Genomic DNA, 21,229 nt, shown 5'->3' with positions numbered 1-21,229 from the left:
GCGTGTGTTTTTTTCGATTTTTCCCTTTTTTATTACGCTTTTTCTTTCCTCTTGCCCCTAGCAACGACTACGAGTAGTCTCTCTCTCGCTATATTAAACATACTGTGACCTATGGACTATGGCACTTGGTGCAACTAGTTCGGATTTCTTGGATACTGCTTATACGTGTAAGGTACTTAATTATTATCATTATTGTTAGTTATTTATATATATTTGTATTTATATATATATAATTTTTATATTTATATATATATATATTTATATGACACAGGAGAATTCGTGCGTTTCATTATGATACAGGCGTGCGCAAGGCGATACAGTCAATTTACTTTGCAATTTTCTTTTTTTAATCAAACGCTTTTTATTATAAAGTTTTTTTAATCTTTATAAATCTTATCTTTAACACTTATTATTTCAAACTATCGTTTAAGTTTCCGTTTCTTCCGTTTCTTTCAATGAGAAATTGAAAACAATGATTGGAAGAAAGAATAGATCAAGAATAGATCCTGTCCACAGACGTTTTTGATTTGGTAAAAATACCTTGGCTGCATCGCCTTGGACAAGAGAGTCGATCGAATTCAATTATCGAATTAATATCTTTTATATCTGCTTACGGGCTAAGGGATCTATTATACAGTTGAATAATACAGTTGTTGTCGCCGCGCGAACATTATAGAACGCAGGAAAAGATCGAGTGCGGGTGCGAGTTTTTATATTTGAAAAGGAAATGATCGTGCGTACGCTGTCTTCCTCTCTCCTCACTTCTAGAATTCGAGTCGACATTTCGATCACTAAATTTATTACGTCTACATGCTATACAGTCCGTCGGTTTCGCCTAGAAGAAAAAGAAAGAACGATTCTCTTCTATATCTATAGGCCATTGCTTGCTTTTCTGTGTTCTTTTTGTTCAAATTAATAATTAAATAATATCATTGTATACCTTCTTTATGTATCCAAAAACAAAATTCATTCTTTCAATTCCTGTGCAGACGTTTCTCTTATGAATTTCCGCATTCCTGTGCATGTATGAGTACCTTGAACGTACAAATACATCGTTTAGCACCGGTCCTTACTTTCTTTCTTTAATCTTTTACCGTGTGAAGCGGAAAATAGTCAAGACAAATCCACACACGTTTAATACTTTTACAATACGCATAACGTCGTATTGCTTCCTCCGCTCCAATGCATTGGCACTACGCGCGGAATCGTGTCGCTTTAATTTAATTTCGATTAATATCTTCAGCATAGAGTCGTTTCTAGATACATCGACTTAAATTACCTCTTCTTTCCTCTTTTTGCTATATCCTTTGATCATTTTGTGTGTCGCGGCAACGTATTACATTTGACGATCTTACAACTAGTAAACGCGAATTATGTGAAAAAAATTAGTTTGGTTTATTTGTTCATACAAAAAGGTCTCATTGAATACTCATTTAACATCTTATCCCTTCTACCAGTATTGTTGCCGCATTTACTTTTTCTTCGCGGTATTTCTCTTATGCAACGTTAAAGCGTGGAAATCGAGCTTACTTAGCTAAGAAACAACGAATCGTTTGAACGCGCGTCTCTTCCTCTCTCTTGTCTACTTAGAAAAGTATCTTTAAGGAGCAAAGTTCCTCGTCTTATGGCTCGTATATCGATATAATAATAATAATATCGATAATAATAATAATGATGATAATAATAATAATAATAATAATAATAATGATAATAATAATAATAATAATTGTTATTCGCCGCTTTTTTCGAACGATATTATATATACTTAAGTAAGATAATTACGCGTGACGTATTTACAAATTGAACTTATTGTACATTTTCACGATCGACATCTCGTGAAAAATAGATGTCCTCTTCTTCTTCGCTTATAAAATCCTTTCTTCTCCCTATCCTGATATCTTGTCTTTCTTCCCTAACTTGCACGCGTGCAACTCTGGGCGTTTGTCGTTTCTTTTCTTCCTCGCGCATTACTTTCTGTTGCCTAGATTTAGCCTCATCATCGTTTCAATACGAATCGTGCAAGTCGTAAGACGCTCTCGTCTATAAGACACTATTATTATAATACCAGCCCTACCATGTATCGATATACAGCGAACGTGATCATCGAATCAAGGAATATACAGTTCGTTCGGTTCGGAAGCACTGAACGCTCTATGCATCGAGAACGCGGCGATCCATTTCGACCGCGATCGATAACAAGTAGACCCGAGAATACAAAAACGATTAACTTATCAATTATCATTTCCACGTATCGGCGTGTTGTACTATATGAAAATACAATATAAGGCTGCGCTTATGCGTTTCACCCGCGAAATCGCAACTTAATCTCCTGTTTGCCGCTTCTTAAACCTTCATCGATTTCAATGTACCGAATAACAGCGATAATGATATTAACAAAATCGTTTAAATTATCGTGCACTTCTATTGTATTTCTTATTTTGTTCTTTTTACAGAGATCAAATTTCAAAAATATTCTTATTCCATTATATATTCTTTTCTTTTTTTTTTACAGAGGATCGCAGCGTTTGATCGAAATAAGATATAACTGACATAGGGAAACGAAAAACAGAAGAGATACATTGGATCCGATGGAGGTTTAATGCAATAAACGATACACATCTGTTAATAAAACTGCGTGTTTTCACCGAAACTTCTCTGAATGATATTTGAGCTGCATGAAAAATTCACCCCGGCACAACTTTCCGTTGTAAGATATCGGTATCGATTATACGTAATATTTGCTAAGGGCATATATCTGTTAGATACCGCTGTATGTATACTATAAGAGCTTTTTTAGGTGTACGTTTCTTTAAGGCCATGGCATCTGTAAATCTTCCTTTGTATTACGTAAAAGTGAGAACTATTTTCAAAAAAGTTCGGGATTATTTTAGTCTCGCAAAATTGTCTGTCTCTGTCACTTATGTACTTACAATTCTAATGTATAGTCTTAATCATAACCGTTTCCATCCGTGAACAAGCATAGCATTACGCAATCGTATACCTACGAACAATACACAGTTTAACAATTTCCTTCCCTCTTTTCATAGTCCGTGAACGAAATTGCACAAAAAGTTAACGGATATAATTTATATTATACGTGACAATGTAATTCTTATATGATTTATTGGAAATTCTAAGGAAAAAAAAAAAATAAAATACGAAAACGTGTTGTTTTTTCCGGTTAGGATATCATTGGATCTGTTCGATTTCGTAAGTTTGAGGCTATTGAAAATTTGCATTCTCCTCGAAAGGTTTCATTTGCGCTTTTACATGATATTGCTGCAAGTGCAACAAAACAAAAAAAGCCAACAATAATTATCAGCATCGATCATAATAAGGATACGAAAAAAAATAAAATAAAAATTACAATTGGTAATAATATATTTTTTTATAATAGTATAATCAATGGTGTTTATATATTTATATATATATAATTATATTTATATATATAATGGGCAAATTAATATTTACAGAATACGTTGTGGCATTAGCTTTTGCGGGTTCATGTTCCACTCTGGTTCTCTTTTCCTTTTATTCTTTCTTCCCTTCTGCTTTGCACAGTTTCATTTATTTATATCTATATATCTCTACATATAGCTTTTCTCCCTGCCGCAAAAACGAAACCGAGAGAACTATGGCAACTAACGTAATTAATGGCAAGTTTTTTGCTGTTCGAAAGATCAGAGTAAAACGTTTCGGTGGATAGTGTACACATGGAATGAAACGACGAGAAAAGAAATAGAGATATTACGACATAATGCAAAATGAACAAAAAAGGCAAAATAAAAAAAACAAGGAAAACAAGAATTGATAAATAAAATGCGCATTAACGTAAGACGACTTAATAATAAAGAAAAAAAACGAGTTAAAAACACTTTACATTCACAATAATTCGACAAACAAACATATCGCATAATATACAATAATGAACGAAACTAAAAAGTAATACAATATAGAACTATCGCAGATTCTCTTTTCATGAATATTCACAGGAAGAATTTTGTATACGCGCCAATTTCTTTTTAAGCTCTAAATGCTTTATCGAATGCATATATGTGTACACATTCAACGTTAAATTTCATTACTCTTTTCTCCTTTCCCCTCTTTTATCCCTTTTTTAATACCAAAGTTTTACAGTACTTCAATGATGTTCTCAGACAACAGAATAAATAAATTCTTCTTTGGAATTTTTCTCTCTTTCTTTTTATATCCAGTGAAGATCGCCTGTTCTTATATCACGGAAGTTACAAAAAATTCAAACATAACAGAGATTTCTATTGCTGATCTCAAATCTTAAATTCTAAACATCCAACAACAAGAAACAGAAGAAACATTTGAATTGTGCTGCAGCCGAGCAGTGAATCATTCGATGATTCTTTTTTCGCTCTTTTTGTATTTTTCCCCTTTGTTTTGTAAGTTTCACGTTTGTGCAAAGACATTGTGTAATATTCGTTTCTTTCTCTCTTTTTTTTAAATTTTTCTTTATAGATTTAATCTCTCGTGTAACTCTGGACGTGCCTGTGAGATTTCAAAAATAGCCGGTATGGAAGCCACAGAATCGTTCCATGAGATTAGCATTTAGGAAAGTAAAATCGTTCGTTGCACGTTCAAAAACGCGTTTCAAACGGCTGCTGCGCAAATCAATGTTCAGAATAAGAATATTATAATTCAACATACTTTGAAACTGTGAGAGGATAGAAAAATCACAGAAAAACGCTCGTTCCCCCTTGAATAATCGAACAATAATAATAATATCCATGAGAGTCGGTGTTATGAAACGCACAAAAAGGGCACATACATAAAGAGGTCGCCAGTTCTACTTTTATAATCCAATATTCATTTCTCGTAAATACATAAACACATATTTAACATTTCGTAAATAATACTCAAGATAGCACTAAAAAACAATCGACAAATAAATTTTGATAAATATGTTACAGCATAGAGAGCGTACAAGAAAATTTCGGTTTCCGTTTGATGATGTTCAAGTGTTGTAGATTTTTTACTTTTTTTCTTTTCTATTCTTTGTCTTTGTTTTGTAAGGAAATTTTCTTTTTTCTGTAGTTCCTCTCCAAGTTTCAAATATCATTACAAAAAGAATTCATATCTTCCAGATAAATGTTTTTTTTTAAACAAAACAACTGAGCATAAAGACTATCACTCAAAAAGAAAAAAAGAAAAAAAAACCGTAAAAAGTTTGTGTTCTAATGTGCACATATGAAAAATGCCTTTGACATACGCCCTTAATATTTTCAGTGAACATATCATGTTAGAAATTATATATAGTTATACTATGTATAGTATGACACTGAGGTGTATAATACTACAGACCTTAGGTCAGTAAGTTCAAAGGCAATTCTCATGTACCATTATCCATTTTCTACCAAATGATATACAAAAGTACTACATAGGACTGACTTGTAAAATTTTGTTTCCGCAACAAAATTTTACCACAATGGTTTCGAATATTTTGCCTACTTATTTTAATATAGTATCATTTGAATAAATGGATGTGGTGGCATCTAAAATTATCGCTAATAGGCGCTTTTTGTTCATTTTCTTCGTACAAGAGCCAATAGCCCTTGAAATACAATTATAATAATATGATTAGATTTTACCGCTAACATAATATTAAAAAAATCGGATTACTTTAAAAATTCGAGATTACTTTTTTTTTAAAACTGTTCCTTGGACAGTATATCGCTCTTTTTTTTACTTTTCTCCATAAACTTTCCTTTCCTTTTTTGTCACTGGTATACATCAATGCACATTACGTAAATTTCTTTTAAATTTACTTTTTAAATATAGTATCGTCTTATTATGCACTTTCCCCATCGGGCAACTTAGAGCCATCACTATTCACAATATGGATAGTAGAATTGAAGAACTGTATATGTGTATTATGAGGTACACTTACATTGCAAAAAAGATTCTTAGAATTGTACAGGTCTTTCAGTTCCATTTTGATTATTCCAGTTGTGAATTTTACATATCACATTTTTTAGACATCCGTTTCAGTATGTCATCATTGATCTTCATTTTGCTCGCGCTCGCCTGCCATGCTTCAAAATTTGTACCACAGATTTATCAAAGCCGCACTTGTCCTATCATTTAATTATTGTAACTGCTTCTAATTGTTCTTCCAATTTTTATCTTCAAGCTAGCTGACTTCATTCAGCATGACCAACAATTCCATTGTTATGAATACACAATATGCACTTCTTCATGTTTTTCTCTGTTTTAATGCACTAGTGTGTTAAGTTTCATTCGATCGTGAGTGAGAGATCTTGTAGTGGGCCTTCCTCACAACTTATATGAGGTCAAAGTGTTTTTGTTCAAGTAGCAAGTCATTTATTTAATGCTACTGTCTATTCGCGTTTATTAACGATACGATTATACACAATTTACATCCGCGACACTGTGTTTTATCGTAAGCTTAGAGAATTATTCCCTTTTATCAATGCTGTTGCATTGCACAAACTTTTTCATTGTTTAAACAGTTTTCTTTAAATATCGTCACGATTGTCACGTGTCTTTTTCCTAACACATACGTATACACATACGTTTTTTCTTAATTCCATCTTTTTACACAAATCCACTGCACTTTCTTTGCTTTATATACTCAGTTAAGAATTAAAGAAACTTAATGGAAAGAGTCACATCAAAAGTTTATAGCATGTCTTCGGTTGATTAACGTTTAACCACAGTACTTTTTTTTGTTACACATTTAAATAAATTTGATGTTATCTAATTAATAGATTTGCTTACATAAGAAATTCATTGTCACTTATTTTTCTTGATCATCGACGTCTTTTTTCTTTTTCGTTGCGGAGTTCTTTATTACGTAATCACAAGAAATATTATTTTTATCTTGTGAAATTGCTTTCAGAAAAGAGCAATGAAAAAAACAAAAGAGGAGAAATCAGTTTCCTAACAATTTTCCTTCTTCCAAATAAAATTTGTGTTGCATCAGATAAAGTTGTTCCTCTATATCTGACCAAACATAAATATCAATTAACGTATATCTGTTTATATTAAGATATACATCGGAACGGAGAGTACTAATTTTTTTGTAAAAGATATACTATCTCTCCATAATAATGACGATGACGATAATGATAACAGTATGGATCAACGAACTTTCACTTATATACTCACGAATATAATATTACAAAATAATGAAAATGAATGTGGTAATTTTAATCACTGCGATGATGGTGAAAATGAAGCGAATAACGACAATGACGATGACAATAATAATAATAATGATTATAATGAAATTATCATTAATTGGAATACGTTAACAATAATGGTAGCTTTACAAAATAACAATCACAATGAGGGACGCGAAGGAACAAGTGTCATAATAAAGAACTCTGCAACAAACTACTCCTTGTTTGCAATGCATGGGACTTACAGACTCAGTGTTGATTGTTTTATTTAGTTTATGTTAGTTCCTAGTTGACCATAAGTGTATGTGACTCCATTGGTGCCGCACTATCGTATAACGTGTCTGTATCTTGTGTAGGTTCACCCTGAAGTTGACATTGATTACTCAGTGTTCCAGCACCACAGTCACAGAAGAATCTGAAAACATAAGTCAATTACCAACCTGTTACATGCAAAAACTTTATGGTACTGCAACATATTTAACATTATAAATTTCTTTTGGTGGATATTAATATTATCAATGATATTTACCGGTCATGTCTAATGAATTCTACGTCGTGTCCAGCGTGACAGGTTTTTATGCAGTTTACACAAATTGCATTACGATCTGTTGTATTGCATGTTTGGCAACGATAGAAATCATGCATAGGGAAAGAGGTATATGACGAAATTTTGTATAAACATTGGCCGTTCCCGACCGCCTTTTCAACTGCATCTTGATTATTAAATATTTTATTGCCTGCAAAAATAAAAATCAATGACCATCTGTTCTTTTCATATGATTTAATACTATACATGTAAAGAGAAATATGTTAACCTCTAGTTGTTGGTTGTACTCCACTTGCTAAACATAGACCGCCGAATCTGTTATTGAAAATTTGATTAAATTCCAACGTAGCAGTTGCATTGTTCGTTATTTCGACACCGGCTGCCAATCCATCGAAAATTCGGTTTCTCCTTAAGACAGGATGGGATTGTGTGGAAATAAGCACTCCTGCTTGAGCGTTACGAAATATATCATTTTCTTCGAGGACACCTACGTCGCAAAATGAAATACATGATTATTTTAATTAGAGAAATTTATTAAAATTAAAAATAAATATAAAATTTACCTTTGCCACCATTAAATATACAAATTCCACCATCTCGCCCATCGAATATTTTGTTTCTTTTTAACGTAGGATTACTATCTGTTTTAATCCAAACTCCAGCCATTGCATTATCAAAAATTTCATTTTGTTCGAGTAAGCCTAATCCGCTATTATACACAAGAACGCCACCATTTTGTCCACCCCATATTTTATTCCCGCGTATTACTGGATTACTTCCAGTCCTAACATTACAAGACAATTAATATAGAGAAATAAGAAAACATAATATTTGTTTCGTGATACAATATCTTACCTTATTTGTACTCCTGAATACAAATGATTGAAAATATCATTGTCTTCTAGTTTTCCATGTCCATTATCATAAAAATAAACTCCAACTTGTTTTCCGCTATGAATACGATTTCTTCTTAATACCGGCGTCGATCCTGTAGTTATCCAAACACCTGCTAATGTATTTGCATATACTTCATTCTCTTCGATTAAACCTTGTCCCTTTTCATGCACGTATATACCACCATGTTGACCATGATGTATTTTATTATGTCTAACAATAGGATCCGAATTTGTTCTGATTTGTATACCAGCTAGTGCGTTACCATAAATATTATTGTGTTCGATCAAACCTCTTCCTTCTCCAAATATATATACTCCCCCTTGATGACCATTATAAATTTCATTTCTACGAATAGTGGGATTCGAATTGGAGGTAATCCAAACACCAGCGAAATTATTCGAGTGAATTTTGTTATCGATAAATTGCCCTAAACCATTCTCATGAACATAAATTCCACCTGTCTGACCATGGTGTATTTCACAATGTACAACCGTTGGGTTAGCACCAGCTTTTACTTCAAAACCTGCTATTCGATTATTATGGATATCGTTAGCCTCGAAATACCCGAGACCATTATCAAACGTAAAGATTCCGACATCCCTTCCATGATGAATATGATTTCTTCGCATGATTGGATTTGCATAATTCTTCACCCAGATTCCTGCCAATGCATTTCTAGAAATTTCATTGTCCTCGTAAGTTCCTTGTGCATAATCAGTGACATAGAGTCCAACATTTTCACAATCCGATATGTCACAATTCTTCACTACAGGATTTGCTCCTACCCCTGACACGCAAACAGCCGCTCCAACTAAAAAGTCGGAGAACCAATAGTAAATTTAAAAATAAATAAATCTAGAATTCAATAAACAAATTATTTTACAATCTAGACGTGTTACTTACCAACACTCGAACTCCTAATAATACAATGATCAACTGTGGGACTGCAATTTTCACCAACTTCTAAACAATAATGTTTATGATGCGGCACTGTGCTAGTAACATCTGGGGTAAACTTTAATGTGAGGTGGCCAGCATAAGCTCGTTTTGCTCCTTCTACAAACATAACTGTAGATTCACTTTCTCGTTCTAATATAACAGATTCTGCCACATTTCCGGGTGCTGCTCCGATTAATGCAACGTCGCTGTCGATTACAAGAAATTCGCCTCTATATATTCCAGCATGTAAGAAAACTAGATGTTGGGGTGCTTCTTCTGTTACTTGGGAATTGTTTCCACAACAATTCCCTTGACCACTTGTAGTTGTGCTATTATTTGACGAGGGGCCACTATTGCTTCTATATTCATCTACATAATCTAATGCTCCCTGAACTGTATTAAAGTATGGCAAATTCCGACCTTTAAACTTCAAATCCTGAAATCCTGGCCTAACATGTACTCCTCTATATAGTTGTCTAAAGCTTTCTTTCCATGGGTTTGGATAGTCTGATTCATCCGGGGAAACAAATTCAAATTTACAAGGTGCAGGATTAAATAGTGGTAAATCATATTCATAAACTTGCTGGTAGAGGGACTTCCATAATTCAGTGTCATTTGCAATTGTTTGAAAACGTTTGCAAACCTGGGAAACTCTACATAGATCTTGTTCCATTAGATAATTAAATATAGTAAGCAGCACTTCATCCGGTAACTCATACTGAAGATAATGTGCTGCAGTATTTGTATTTGTACCTGTAAAATAATGAAAGATTTTAAAAGATACTTTCATTAAAGAACATCTAAGATGACATTTAATTACTAGAAAACATACCATCTGTGGATAATGAACAAGTCCGCCTAGGTCGTTTTCTTGCTGGTAGAGAGGAAGAACCAAGAGTGGCTCCTATACTACTGCCACCTGAAGGAGGTAGGGCAGAACTGGTACCAGGAGCAGGATCTGGATGAGGTGGACTTTTACGTCTTAGATCATATGGGGATGAGTGAGAGTGTGACGGAGAAGGCGATGGTGCTGCAACACCAGAGACGCTGGGTGACGATCCTCTTCCACCACTTCCACCCCCACCTCCACCTCCTCCTCCTCCCCCTCCACCACCAACTCCACCCCCAGGAGGTATCTGATTTGATGCTGAACATGGCAAGTCGCATGGCTCGGCTGGAAACCAACAATGTTACAACTACTAATATTGTTATATTTAATATTTTAATACATATATTACATACCAAGTATTCATCAAATTTATAATTAATTTAAAATAAATGAAAGAATAATTACATATTTTATATTACACAGATAATAATCACAGTCATATTAATTTGTTCCGCTTTATGGATGCATATTTATTTTGAGTCTTTTAATCATAATTGATTTAAACATGTTTTGACATCCATACACATTGGCAAATTTATATTAAAATCATAATCAATTATTAGAAACATAGAATGACACTAATATATGAATTACTATTTAATTGACAAGATTGATTACAAAGGATAAATTTAAAGAATGATATGTAGGAGATAAAGTCAGAAATAAAAAACACGGACAATTTATGAAAGACATTATTGTAAATCTTGGAACATATATCATTTTCTATGTTCAATGTATACATGTAACTAATTTTATTTATTATTTACTATATATAGTCCTTGTCTATTGGCACTATATATAACTAATTAATCAACCATATTTTAGGACAGAAGTATTATTATTATTATTATATTCAGAAAACAATAGCAACATCTGCAATTATGTATTAGGAGTACACAATGTGGTTTGGGAAAGTAGAACATTATACTAATTTAACAGAAAATCTATGGTTAGTATAATATCAAATTGAAAGATGCCTGACCTTATGCCTTGATATTACAGAGAGATTATCGAAATCGAAAGAAGTATCGGTTGTAAGTTTTGTACAGCTGAACGTTTAATAAATGAGAATTATAAAAAAAAGGGGAGTGGGGTAAGAGGAATAGACTTTGAGCCGACATTCCAGAGTAAAAATTGACGATCGTGAAGTACGCGATATCATGATCGATGTTAGTAAAAAGAAGGGTGGTGATAAAACTGGCGAGCGTATGTTGATTTTGGGTAAACGTCAATGAGGCATCGGTTCTACGTTTTTCGGCCATCCCGAGTCTGAGAAAATCGTGTGAGAAGACGTGTGGGCAGTGGGTTTGACGGAGTTGTCGTTCGTCCTAATCTCTAAACTGGGAATAGAATTGATGAGAAGGATTGAAGTTTGAATTCGTAGCATGCAGAATCGTTTGGATGATTAACCAGGGAATATCGAAGTAGGTGAAGGCAAAGAAGTCTTTCGTCGAGACAGGTGAGCAGTGAACCGAGCTCCGGATGCAGAGTTTTCTTACCCGAGGTGGTTCTCGAAGGCAGAGGAATTCTGTTTGCACCTTTTCTTCGGGATCTTCGCACGTAATTGCGCGACGATGTGAACGACGCACTTGGCATTTTTATCGTGCTTCCCGGAAAATTATGCGAGAAACGGTAAAACAACTAAACACTAAACAATGGCGACACTTCCACCGAGCCCAGCGGCCATCTTCTCATTGACGGTAGGACTGCCGACTGGTGCCAGACCGCCAATCGGATGAATTTCTGTTCTCCCCTCTTTCCTCGCCGACCTCCCTCCTACCAAAGCGATCCTTCTCTCTTGCCTTCTACCCCTTACCGATTCCCTCTTCTGCAATGGATCGCGACACAAGCAACCAACATCAGTATGGAGTTATGGAGACCATGGGCCGAAATACCGATTTATCCTGCATAACCGCAATTCTATCATGTTTCGTTTTATCGGTGATGTATGTCGCGAGTCTCTATGTATGGAATTCTCCGTACAGTAGGTATGTATGCCGATTAACAACCGGATAAACGTTAATCTTTAAATGTCCATTTTGTTGAACCGTGTATGCTCTCTCTATCGGTCCTTTAACAGTGAACCACAGGAAACCACGAACAAAGTGTAACTGTATTCACGTCGGCCGAGAACATGAATATGTCTACTCTTTGATTCTCCCATTCACGCAGTCGCTTTTCTGGACAAGAATCGAATCTACAGCGCCTCTATTGGCGAACTTTTTCTTTCGATTTCTTCTATAATTGGCGGGTCATTTCAAATCGACTGTGTCAAATCACTATATCGATAACTATTTACTGCCAATAATATTGATTTTAAATGTTTAACTATATATTTTTCAAACATTGGAAATTTTATTATAGTTTTGCTTGACATTAAAATCCTAATTCTTTCCGGAGAATTTACTGTTAATCGAAAGTTTTAATTAAAAAGTAATACTTTAAGAAAAAGCGCAAAATCAATAAAACACTAGTGAAACTTTTTTTATTGCAGGGAACATCCTACTGTAATAAAAAAAAGATTTTTTAGCGTTTTTATTATGTCCCTTATATCTCCTGCTTTATTGTATTTTGGAATAAATGAAAAAGTATTTCAAAAGGTAATTACATATAATGATATAATTAATTACATAGTAAAGTCCATATTGTAATTTACAACTTTTAGGCAACAATTTGGGAGTTATTGGGTCTGCGATGGCCTGGTTTAATTCAAGCAATTGTGATACCATTATTATTAACAATGATACTATTTCTAGGGCCAATATGTGTACAAGGTTTCAATGGACTTTGGAGACTATATACTGGTTAGTATCTTGGAATGATTATAGAAGGGCCTAAATATTTAAATCAAATAACTCGATAATTATGAGATTACTTTATAAATATATATTTAATGATTTTAGAGCCTATGTATTGGCTTGGGAGTGTACGAACAATAATATGGTGGAGAAATCTAGTAGTTGCTCCTTTAGCTGAAGAATGGACATTTAGAGCATGTATGTTACCATTGCTTTTGCAATGTTTTACACCAACTACTGCCATATTTGTATGTCCTTTATTTTTTGGTGTTGCTCATTTTCATCATGTAGTAGACAGGGTGAAAGCAGGCATGAATCTGAAACATGCCCTTTTTATATCTTGTAAGTACTTCCGTTTAATTTCAATTTAACCCAAGTATACTATTAAATTTGTCATAATATATTTTTGATGTAGGTTTCCAATTTGCGTTTACGACACTGTTTGGTGCATATGCTGCCTTTCTTTTTGCTAAAACAGGTGTAGTATTTTGACCAACTATTTTTTATTTAATTTCATATGTCTTTTTATTTAAAGACAATTTATAACTTTTTATAGGACATTTAGCAGCGCCGTTTACAGCACATTCTTTTTGTAATCATATGGGATGCCCTGATCTTTCTGAAGTTGTTGCAGTTAAAGATCCTTTAAAAAGAGCTGGATTGTTTTCTTTGTTTGTAATTGGATTAGTAGCCTGGTGCTTTTTATTGACACCAATGACAAATCCAAGGTTATTTTATAATAATTTATTTTGGCATAAAAATTTTATATGAGTGTGATTTATTTGCAACAATGTCACTAATGTTATGTAAATTTTTTATAAAAAAACTAGTCTAACTTGAACTGATATCGTTTTAAGAATTTATATTGCATGATATTTTTTAAGAAGTATTTGTTACTTAACAAAATGTATCTCATACAAGTTGACGAGACTGTTTTGCAAATTATATAATAGATATAATTACATATAAGTGCAATTTTATCAAACACAGACGTACTTTTATAAGTTAGAAGCTAATCAAATTTGTGTAATACAAGACTTTAGTTCTAATTTTTGTGAACATGTTTTGTATAATATAATTATTATGCAAAAATGTTACCATAGGCAACTTAATCATGCAATATAGAACTAATATAAAATCACCGTAGTGCCTCAAATTTAATTCAATTTACATAGTTATAATCATGAATGCCAATAGAACTTTAGGCAAAGTTCTTAAAATAAAGATGTTAATAAAATATTGTAAAGTTAAAAAGATATGACATTGTTACAATAAACAGTGTGTTATTTTGAACTGATAACAAAATTGTTATTTCCATAAAAATATATCTTTTTGGAAATGTTTTCTGATATAATGTACAAGTAAAAAAGTTTTTATTTTAAATTTACTTAACTGTTTTCTACTTACATATACAGAAACATATTTACATTAATATAAGAACTAGCAATACATACATTTACTGTTTATTTAAATCACAGAAATAACAGATAACAGTATTACAATATTTGCCATAAATGTGTATAAGTATTTATATAGTAAAGAAATACAAGAAAATATATAAAAGTTTATATACTGAGATAACATTCTTTTATTCGGAAAAACCATTTTAGAACTCATGTGTATGTCATAAATGTGATCAAAAACAGATATGTATTTGATCTTGTACATTTTGATGCATACATTTTAGTCATAATTTATTGTTGATAAAATTTGATATTTGATATACTTTGAATATATTTAAAAAACTGAATTTATAACATGAATGAATTCATTCTTTTTATAACATAGTAACATAGAATATACAATCGTAAAATCCTTAAATTACTTTAGAACGAAATTATAAATTGTATCTTGTATAATATTAGATCATTTATTGAAGAACAATATGTAATGTAAAATTTCAAGTGATGCAAAGAAAATGCATATTATTGTTCCTTATTTTAACTAATATATTTATTTATAACTATTGAAATTGTTATATTAGGAACTGTAACTGTAAATATTCTTTTGTTAATGATTCGAAATAAAGAAAATCATTTCCAAATATAAAAAATCAGTTCTTAAAACTTCTATAAAATACATTTTTCTGTATTACCTTCATACTTGACTAGGTCCAGGTGTTGCGTCAGTACTTTGTGATTGATTAAGAAATAGTACATTGCTAGTTTTTATACTTGGGCCTGTAGATATAAGTGATGGACATGGACTAATACATGGCGTCGAGGAATGGCTGTTACTTAAATCACATTGATCTAATAATTTCCAAAGTTCTTCTGGCGTGGGGCCACCAGAGACATCTACAATCAACATGTTTGGTATTATAATTGATATTATTATATTCATTAAAAAAGGAAAAAATAAGGATATTACTTTGAGTAGAAGAGAAAGATGGTTCTAAAGCTGTTGTAAGGTCCCACATTTGAATGGTACCATTGGAATGACCAGTGAATATAAAACGCCTGGGTCTTGAACCCATACGGCTGGATCCTTCACATTCATGCACATAAAAGGAGCTTATAATACTACCATCCACTGATTTGATTACACAGACTCTTTTTCCATTTGACGCTAAGCGTACAAACAATTGATCTGTCTCAGGTACAACTTTTTGAACAAAGACTTGTTCATCATCTTGTTCACCAAATGGTCCTAAGTTTTGAGGTGAAGTAATTAACTTTTGCTTATTAATAACATCACAATAATTTTTCACATAATAACATACCAAAGTCATTTCCAGCATTATAACTAATGCAAGATTCAATTGCTTCTAAAGATACAATTTTAAAACTAGCTTCTGGTGTTGAACCAGGTTGAGTAGAAATCATTCCTCGGAACCTCGTTACTGCCCAACTTCTAACATGGTTATATTCTGAACAAACGGATACTAAATATTTTTCTGACAACGTTACCTACAATATAATTTATTACATATGTAGACAATTTATAAATTCACTTTAATAGAAGTAAATATGATACATACTTTCGTTACACTACTTTGATGTACAGTAAATGTTTGAAACAGTTGTGGGCCATGTCCTACAGTTTCAGGATGTTGGACAATAACTCGAACACTGCCAGATTTTGTACCATATGCAATTTCAATCCAATTACCACAGACAGCTGCATAAAAAATTATAAAATTACAGTGTTCTACACTATTTTACACTATTTCTCTTTAAAATATTAAAATCTTTTAATGTAACTACATGTCTTAATATAAAATGTAAATGACACGATACCGACATTACATATATTGAAAACTGTAGTAATGAAAGAAGATACATTTATAATATATTCGTTATATTCGTTAATTAATATGTTCATTTTCGTTAATAATTGACCTATGTACATATTACATGCGTTACAACATGACGATTAAGAAAGAATAAATGTTCATAAACAGTCATTTCGAATGTTTTTCAACTAGGAAGAAATGTATATTATTTATGTTTTAATAAAATTGTATGTATATATACTAGAAAAAACGGTAAGTATACAAATATTTACAATGCATATAACGAAATTATAATTATGATGTATGTAATAAATAAAATAATATTGATATGCATTTGGAATTGTTTAAAACAAAGGATAACTATGCAAGCAGAGGTATATGTTGTTTATTCCCTTTCCTTCCCCTCTCAGATGCTGCTATAAATATATTATTATGTCATTTGACATACGTAATAAAGTAAAAAAAAAGATAAAAGTGTTAATAAGTACAACTGGATGCATAAGGATAGCGGGGTGTGTAGTCTAAGGCAAAAATAATTATTAGTGCTTTAAATGTATTTTTGACAGTAGTTGATTGAATATATATTACTATTTTTTTGTATGTTCTAATTTAAAGTAATATAAATAAAAGCTACTTTTTTGATGTCTGTAAATATATGCATAAAGGATTTTAATTAAAGGTGCTATTAAAAGCAATATATGAATATGAACTTGTGCATTGATTTGATACAAAATGATATACTATATCTGGAGAGGAAGGGTATGAATACTAGTACTCAAAGTAATGTGTTATGTTCAATGCAATATAAAATGTAGAGAAATATGTATATGTCAATTTGAACTATGACTTGAATGTGAAAATATTGTAGAACATTGTCATATCGACCCATACTTGCCTTGTGCTATTTATCCAGTTGTACGAAATCATGAAGCAAAGAATGTAATAATAAACTCTTATTAATATTCAAATACAGCATTGAACTTTATAATAAAAAATAGGATACTTGTACTTGAATAAATATGACACTTATTGATGTAAGTAAAAAAAAATTAGACTTTCTATTACAAAGAACAAATACATAATGAAATTTGTGATTAGAATTAATGATATATAAATAATAAAAAAAGTCGTACAATCATTAAAGAATGTAAAAAAAATATATTATGAAAGTGACGTTTGTTATTACATTCCTCAATACACAAGCAGATTTAATAATTAAATTTTAGTCCACTTATTTGTACGTCACTGGAAAAGATATTTCTGGAATAGAGATACTGTAATATTCAATGTTACGAACCATAAATTAATTATCATTTGCCTACAACTTTTATATTTAACTATTTACCAGTATAATATTGCAATATGAAAAATGAATATCAAAACTTACATGTTTTTGGTGTTAAATATACAGATATGGCGGTAATGGGATCATAGTTTGGGTCGCGGTATAATTCAGTTACAAGTAAGTCATTGTCCTTCATTCTTAAAGGAAACTTTTCCATATCTGAAAATTAATCGTCTATTCAGTCATAATTATAAAATCTATTTTATTTTAAAAGTATTATAATTTTTTATTACCAATATAATAAATAGATCCATTGTTGCAGCCTAATAGAAGAAACGAACCAGCTGTGTCAAATGACAAAATAGGTACTACATCTTGTATTTGCCAATGATGTGTCATAGCATGCCATACACCGATTTTGTCAGTAGGAGATAGAGCAACTAACTGGCTCCCAATAAAAAATAAATATTCCACACGAACATTTAGATTAAATGTACCAATATTCTTCATTCCATTTGCTGAAATACTCCATAATCTGACCTGATTTCCATAAGAAATTGCAACCATTTTAACATCGCCACTGGTACTTAATTTTGACGTTATTGCCACTCTTTCAATTACTGATTCAATGTGAGGACTAGTAAATGCATGTTGCCAACCAGATGAGTCTTTAAGTCGATAACATGTTATAAAATGAGCATAAGCAATTACAATCCAATTATGATGTGCTTTTATGATTTGAACTCTTAAGGGATCAACCCATGATGAAACTATATAAAAAAATATGTTTTAATACTATTTTTTTTACTAGAATCGCAAATAAAATAATTATATGTTTACCTTGTTGAGGTCCAAATACTAAATTTATATCATTTTTATACAATTTATTTAAATCTGCTGAATTATTCCTAACATGTCTTAAATCTAGAGATGATGTACGTGAATGTGGTAAGCCTTTTTGTTGGATTCTATAATCTAATGAAGAATTTCGCATATGACTATTAAGTACTCCTTTATGGTTTTGTTGTCCTAAAGTAAATGTATATTAGATATTTGTAGTAATTAATAAATAAATAAAATTAATGAATATATGTTTTGTACCATTATTATTGTAGCTATTAGAAGTTCCAGGAGTTGTAATTTGGGAGGTAGATGGTACATCTGCTCTGGAATTCGTATTATTAGCAGGACTTCTGCCATGAACAGACACATCTCCTACATTTGATGCAACAGTGGTAGGTTCTTGCAATGGTATACCTTTCCAATTATAATATATAAAATCTAAGTACAATTGCATTTTATATATATTTTTTTTAATTAAAGAGGTTTGATTAATCTTACTTGGTGGTGGTAAATAACCATAAAACAAAACATCTCCACAAGAAGACTGAGTTAAATCTTCGCATAGCATTAATCTCTTAACCAATGGAGTAATACCATAATATTCAGCTTCATGTCTCAATGTTCGAAGATCTACATTCTTTAAATCAATATCCTTTGTACGAAGATAATTTAATATAATAGAAAATAATTTTGGATCTCTATCTATAAATAATGCACCAATTTCATCTCTGTGACTGGCAATTCTGTTACTTAATAAAGCTGTAAAAAATGAATCTGGAACCCATGTTAGCGTCTGCTTTGATGTTGAAAACCTAGATAATGAATAATTTCAGATAATTACAAAAATAGCTTGAAAAGTATCACTTTCTAAATTTTATAATAGCATTTAGTTGTCGATTAACAATTAAAAAAGATTATGTATTTATCATACTATGCCTGAAAGTAAGTAAACGCTTTTGTTTGTACCTTGTTCCACCAACGTTCAAATGTACAATATCACTAAGTCCAAAAGAAGGTGGTACAGCCATCATTATAAGTGATTCAAACTTTTATTTTGATGTTGCATGTCTTATTTTAATATTTCTAAAACGAAAAAGAATTACATTCTACTTTCGATAGGTTATGAACAAGAGAATAACTTCAACTTATGGTTAGCTCCACAGTTGCACAGTGAGTGTCGCTTTAATGAAACCCATATAAGCACAGAGAGGTACCTATCTACACATACAGATGTGTGTGTATGTGTGGTATTGGTTTAAATTAAAATCACTGTAACACAAAATAACCTTAGCATGTGTTACAAAATAAAAATTTTATAATTTATACATCAATTAATAGCAAAGTAAACAGTGATAATAAATTGTTCTCAATTAGAAACATTTAATTGATTTATAATTATTATAATTTATAATTATATTTTAAATAATTTTAAAAGTGAAATTTATTTTTAATTAAAACATTCATAAAACAAGATAGTACAAATCTTTCATTTTGTACTTTTTTTGTTAAAATATTTGAATTATTGAAATATAGTTATTAATGATATTATGAATAATGAAATAATGTATCGTAATGGTATTTTTACTAATACGATATTTTATTTAATAATAGTAGCTTTAGTCGTATAACACATAAAAACTTTTTACTAAGAATATAATTTTAATTATAATTATTAACGAATATTATCTTAAATATGTTTTCTATTTACCAATTCAATTAGACTATTTGAATAGATAACATTTGTGCGCGCTTCTATATAGAAAAATCGGCCGCTCCTATTGGTGCAAAATATTGCGAATTCAAATTGAGCGTTCCTATTGACGCAGAATATTACAAACTCAAATTGAGCATTTCTATTGGCGTAAAATGTTGCGTCACTCGCAATTCATAGGAGACGTGTGGTGCGGGGTGACATTCGATTGCTGCAATTTGTGGACAGAGATTGTGGCAGTACCCGTCATTATTAGTACTCTCATTTCGACTTTATCATCATTTTTACAATCCCACCTGCTTCATTTAAATAATACGTTCTTATTTAATTACTTATTAATTATCATTTGAATAAAATTAAGTAGTTTTGCGAAACTTTGCCTGTACTTTTATCGTTGACTGTATATCTGACGATTAGGGTCATCGATAGTTCATATTACTGGCCTTTGAAATAGAATTTGGGTTCTATTATTGCTTTATTTTATTATAATTTGTTCTATTATTATAAATTTTTGGTTTCATCATACATTTATTTGAAATTGTTGGTTTTCTTTACTGGTTACAGATGGTTACAGATTACTAGTAAATGACAAAGAATAGGGGTTTACGGAAGAGATAATGGACGCCACAGATATTAATTAATTAATAATTCGTCGATTTCTGGTCTTCGTCTTTGGCTTTGCCCATCGATTTTTTGAATTCCGCGGTCGTGGTCGCGATTGGGTTTCGACACGAACGTTAATATCGCTTGAGCATGCACATACGAACGGACAGCGATCTCTGTATGATCGTTGTTCATCCATGTGTATTTGGATCAGCTTTCGTGATTTATGTTTTTATTTCAACTTTGTACGTTATTTTTTGGTTTGCGATTTAGAAAGTCTCGAGCTTAAATGTAAGTTTCAGCGGGCATC

At 31.6% G+C, this 21,229-nt stretch overlaps 3 protein-coding genes across 8 annotated transcripts; 1 reads left to right on the top strand and 2 right to left on the bottom strand.

The window, feature by feature from the left end:
• Positions 1 to 2,483: 2,483 nt before the first annotated feature.
• On the bottom strand, positions 2,484 to 12,077 carry FBXO11 (F-box protein 11). Of its 4 annotated transcripts, XR_011174751.1 has the most exons (10): positions 11,944 to 12,077; positions 10,388 to 10,729; positions 9,520 to 10,308; positions 8,575 to 9,427; positions 8,283 to 8,503; positions 7,988 to 8,206; positions 7,702 to 7,909; positions 7,418 to 7,587; positions 2,931 to 3,001; positions 2,484 to 2,860 (listed from the first exon to the last, which is right to left on the bottom strand). XR_011174751.1 is itself a non-coding variant. In XM_069125292.1 (9 exons), exons 1-8 carry the CDS (start codon positions 12,038 to 12,040, stop codon positions 7,458 to 7,460), a joined length of 2,859 nt encoding a protein of 952 aa, XP_068981393.1. In that variant the 5' UTR covers positions 12,041 to 12,077; the 3' UTR covers positions 2,484 to 3,001; positions 7,418 to 7,457. The 4 variants fall into 4 exon arrangements, 3 of the variants coding, with proteins under 3 accessions (XP_068981393.1, XP_068981392.1, XP_068981391.1); XM_069125292.1 differs by having other exon boundaries at positions 2,484 to 3,001; XM_069125291.1 differs by lacking the exons at positions 2,484 to 2,860; positions 2,931 to 3,001 and adding an exon at positions 4,465 to 6,993.
• A 200-nt stretch (positions 12,078 to 12,277) lies between these two features.
• Sras (Ras converting CAAX endopeptidase Sras) lies at positions 12,278 to 14,535 on the top strand. 2 transcript variants are annotated; one of them, XM_069125296.1, is made up of 7 exons: positions 12,307 to 12,432; positions 12,809 to 12,877; positions 12,939 to 13,044; positions 13,110 to 13,248; positions 13,348 to 13,584; positions 13,658 to 13,720; positions 13,799 to 14,535. In XM_069125296.1, exons 3-7 carry the CDS (start codon positions 12,985 to 12,987, stop codon positions 14,011 to 14,013), a joined length of 714 nt encoding a protein of 237 aa, XP_068981397.1. In that variant the 5' UTR covers positions 12,307 to 12,432; positions 12,809 to 12,877; positions 12,939 to 12,984; the 3' UTR covers positions 14,014 to 14,535. The 2 variants fall into 2 exon arrangements, with proteins under 2 accessions (XP_068981396.1, XP_068981397.1); XM_069125295.1 differs by lacking the exon at positions 12,809 to 12,877 and having other exon boundaries at positions 12,278 to 12,432.
• Positions 14,536 to 14,693: 158 nt separating this feature from the next.
• LOC138185934 (BTB/POZ domain-containing protein KCTD3) lies at positions 14,694 to 19,806 on the bottom strand. Of its 2 annotated transcripts, none has more exons than XM_069125294.1 (10): positions 19,572 to 19,806; positions 19,104 to 19,417; positions 18,864 to 19,019; positions 18,603 to 18,773; positions 18,056 to 18,532; positions 17,865 to 17,981; positions 16,223 to 16,362; positions 15,965 to 16,151; positions 15,613 to 15,891; positions 14,694 to 15,539 (listed from the first exon to the last, which is right to left on the bottom strand). In XM_069125294.1, the coding sequence occupies exons 1-10, from the start codon at positions 19,634 to 19,636 to the stop codon at positions 15,340 to 15,342; spliced, it is 2,106 nt and encodes a 701-aa protein (XP_068981395.1). In that variant the 5' UTR covers positions 19,637 to 19,806; the 3' UTR covers positions 14,694 to 15,339. The 2 variants fall into 2 exon arrangements, with proteins under 2 accessions (XP_068981395.1, XP_068981394.1); XM_069125293.1 differs by having other exon boundaries at positions 18,603 to 18,791; positions 19,572 to 19,804.
• Between the last annotated feature and the right edge of the window lie 1,423 nt (positions 19,807 to 21,229).

This window comes from Bombus flavifrons, chromosome 13 (genome assembly GCF_040668555.2).
Source record: "Bombus flavifrons isolate JBK064 chromosome 13, iyBomFlav1_principal, whole genome shotgun sequence".
NCBI lineage: Eukaryota > Metazoa > Arthropoda > Insecta > Hymenoptera > Apidae > Bombus > Bombus flavifrons.
Note: the sequence above shows the minus strand (reverse complement) of the source record. Positions and strands in the feature narration are given on the sequence as shown.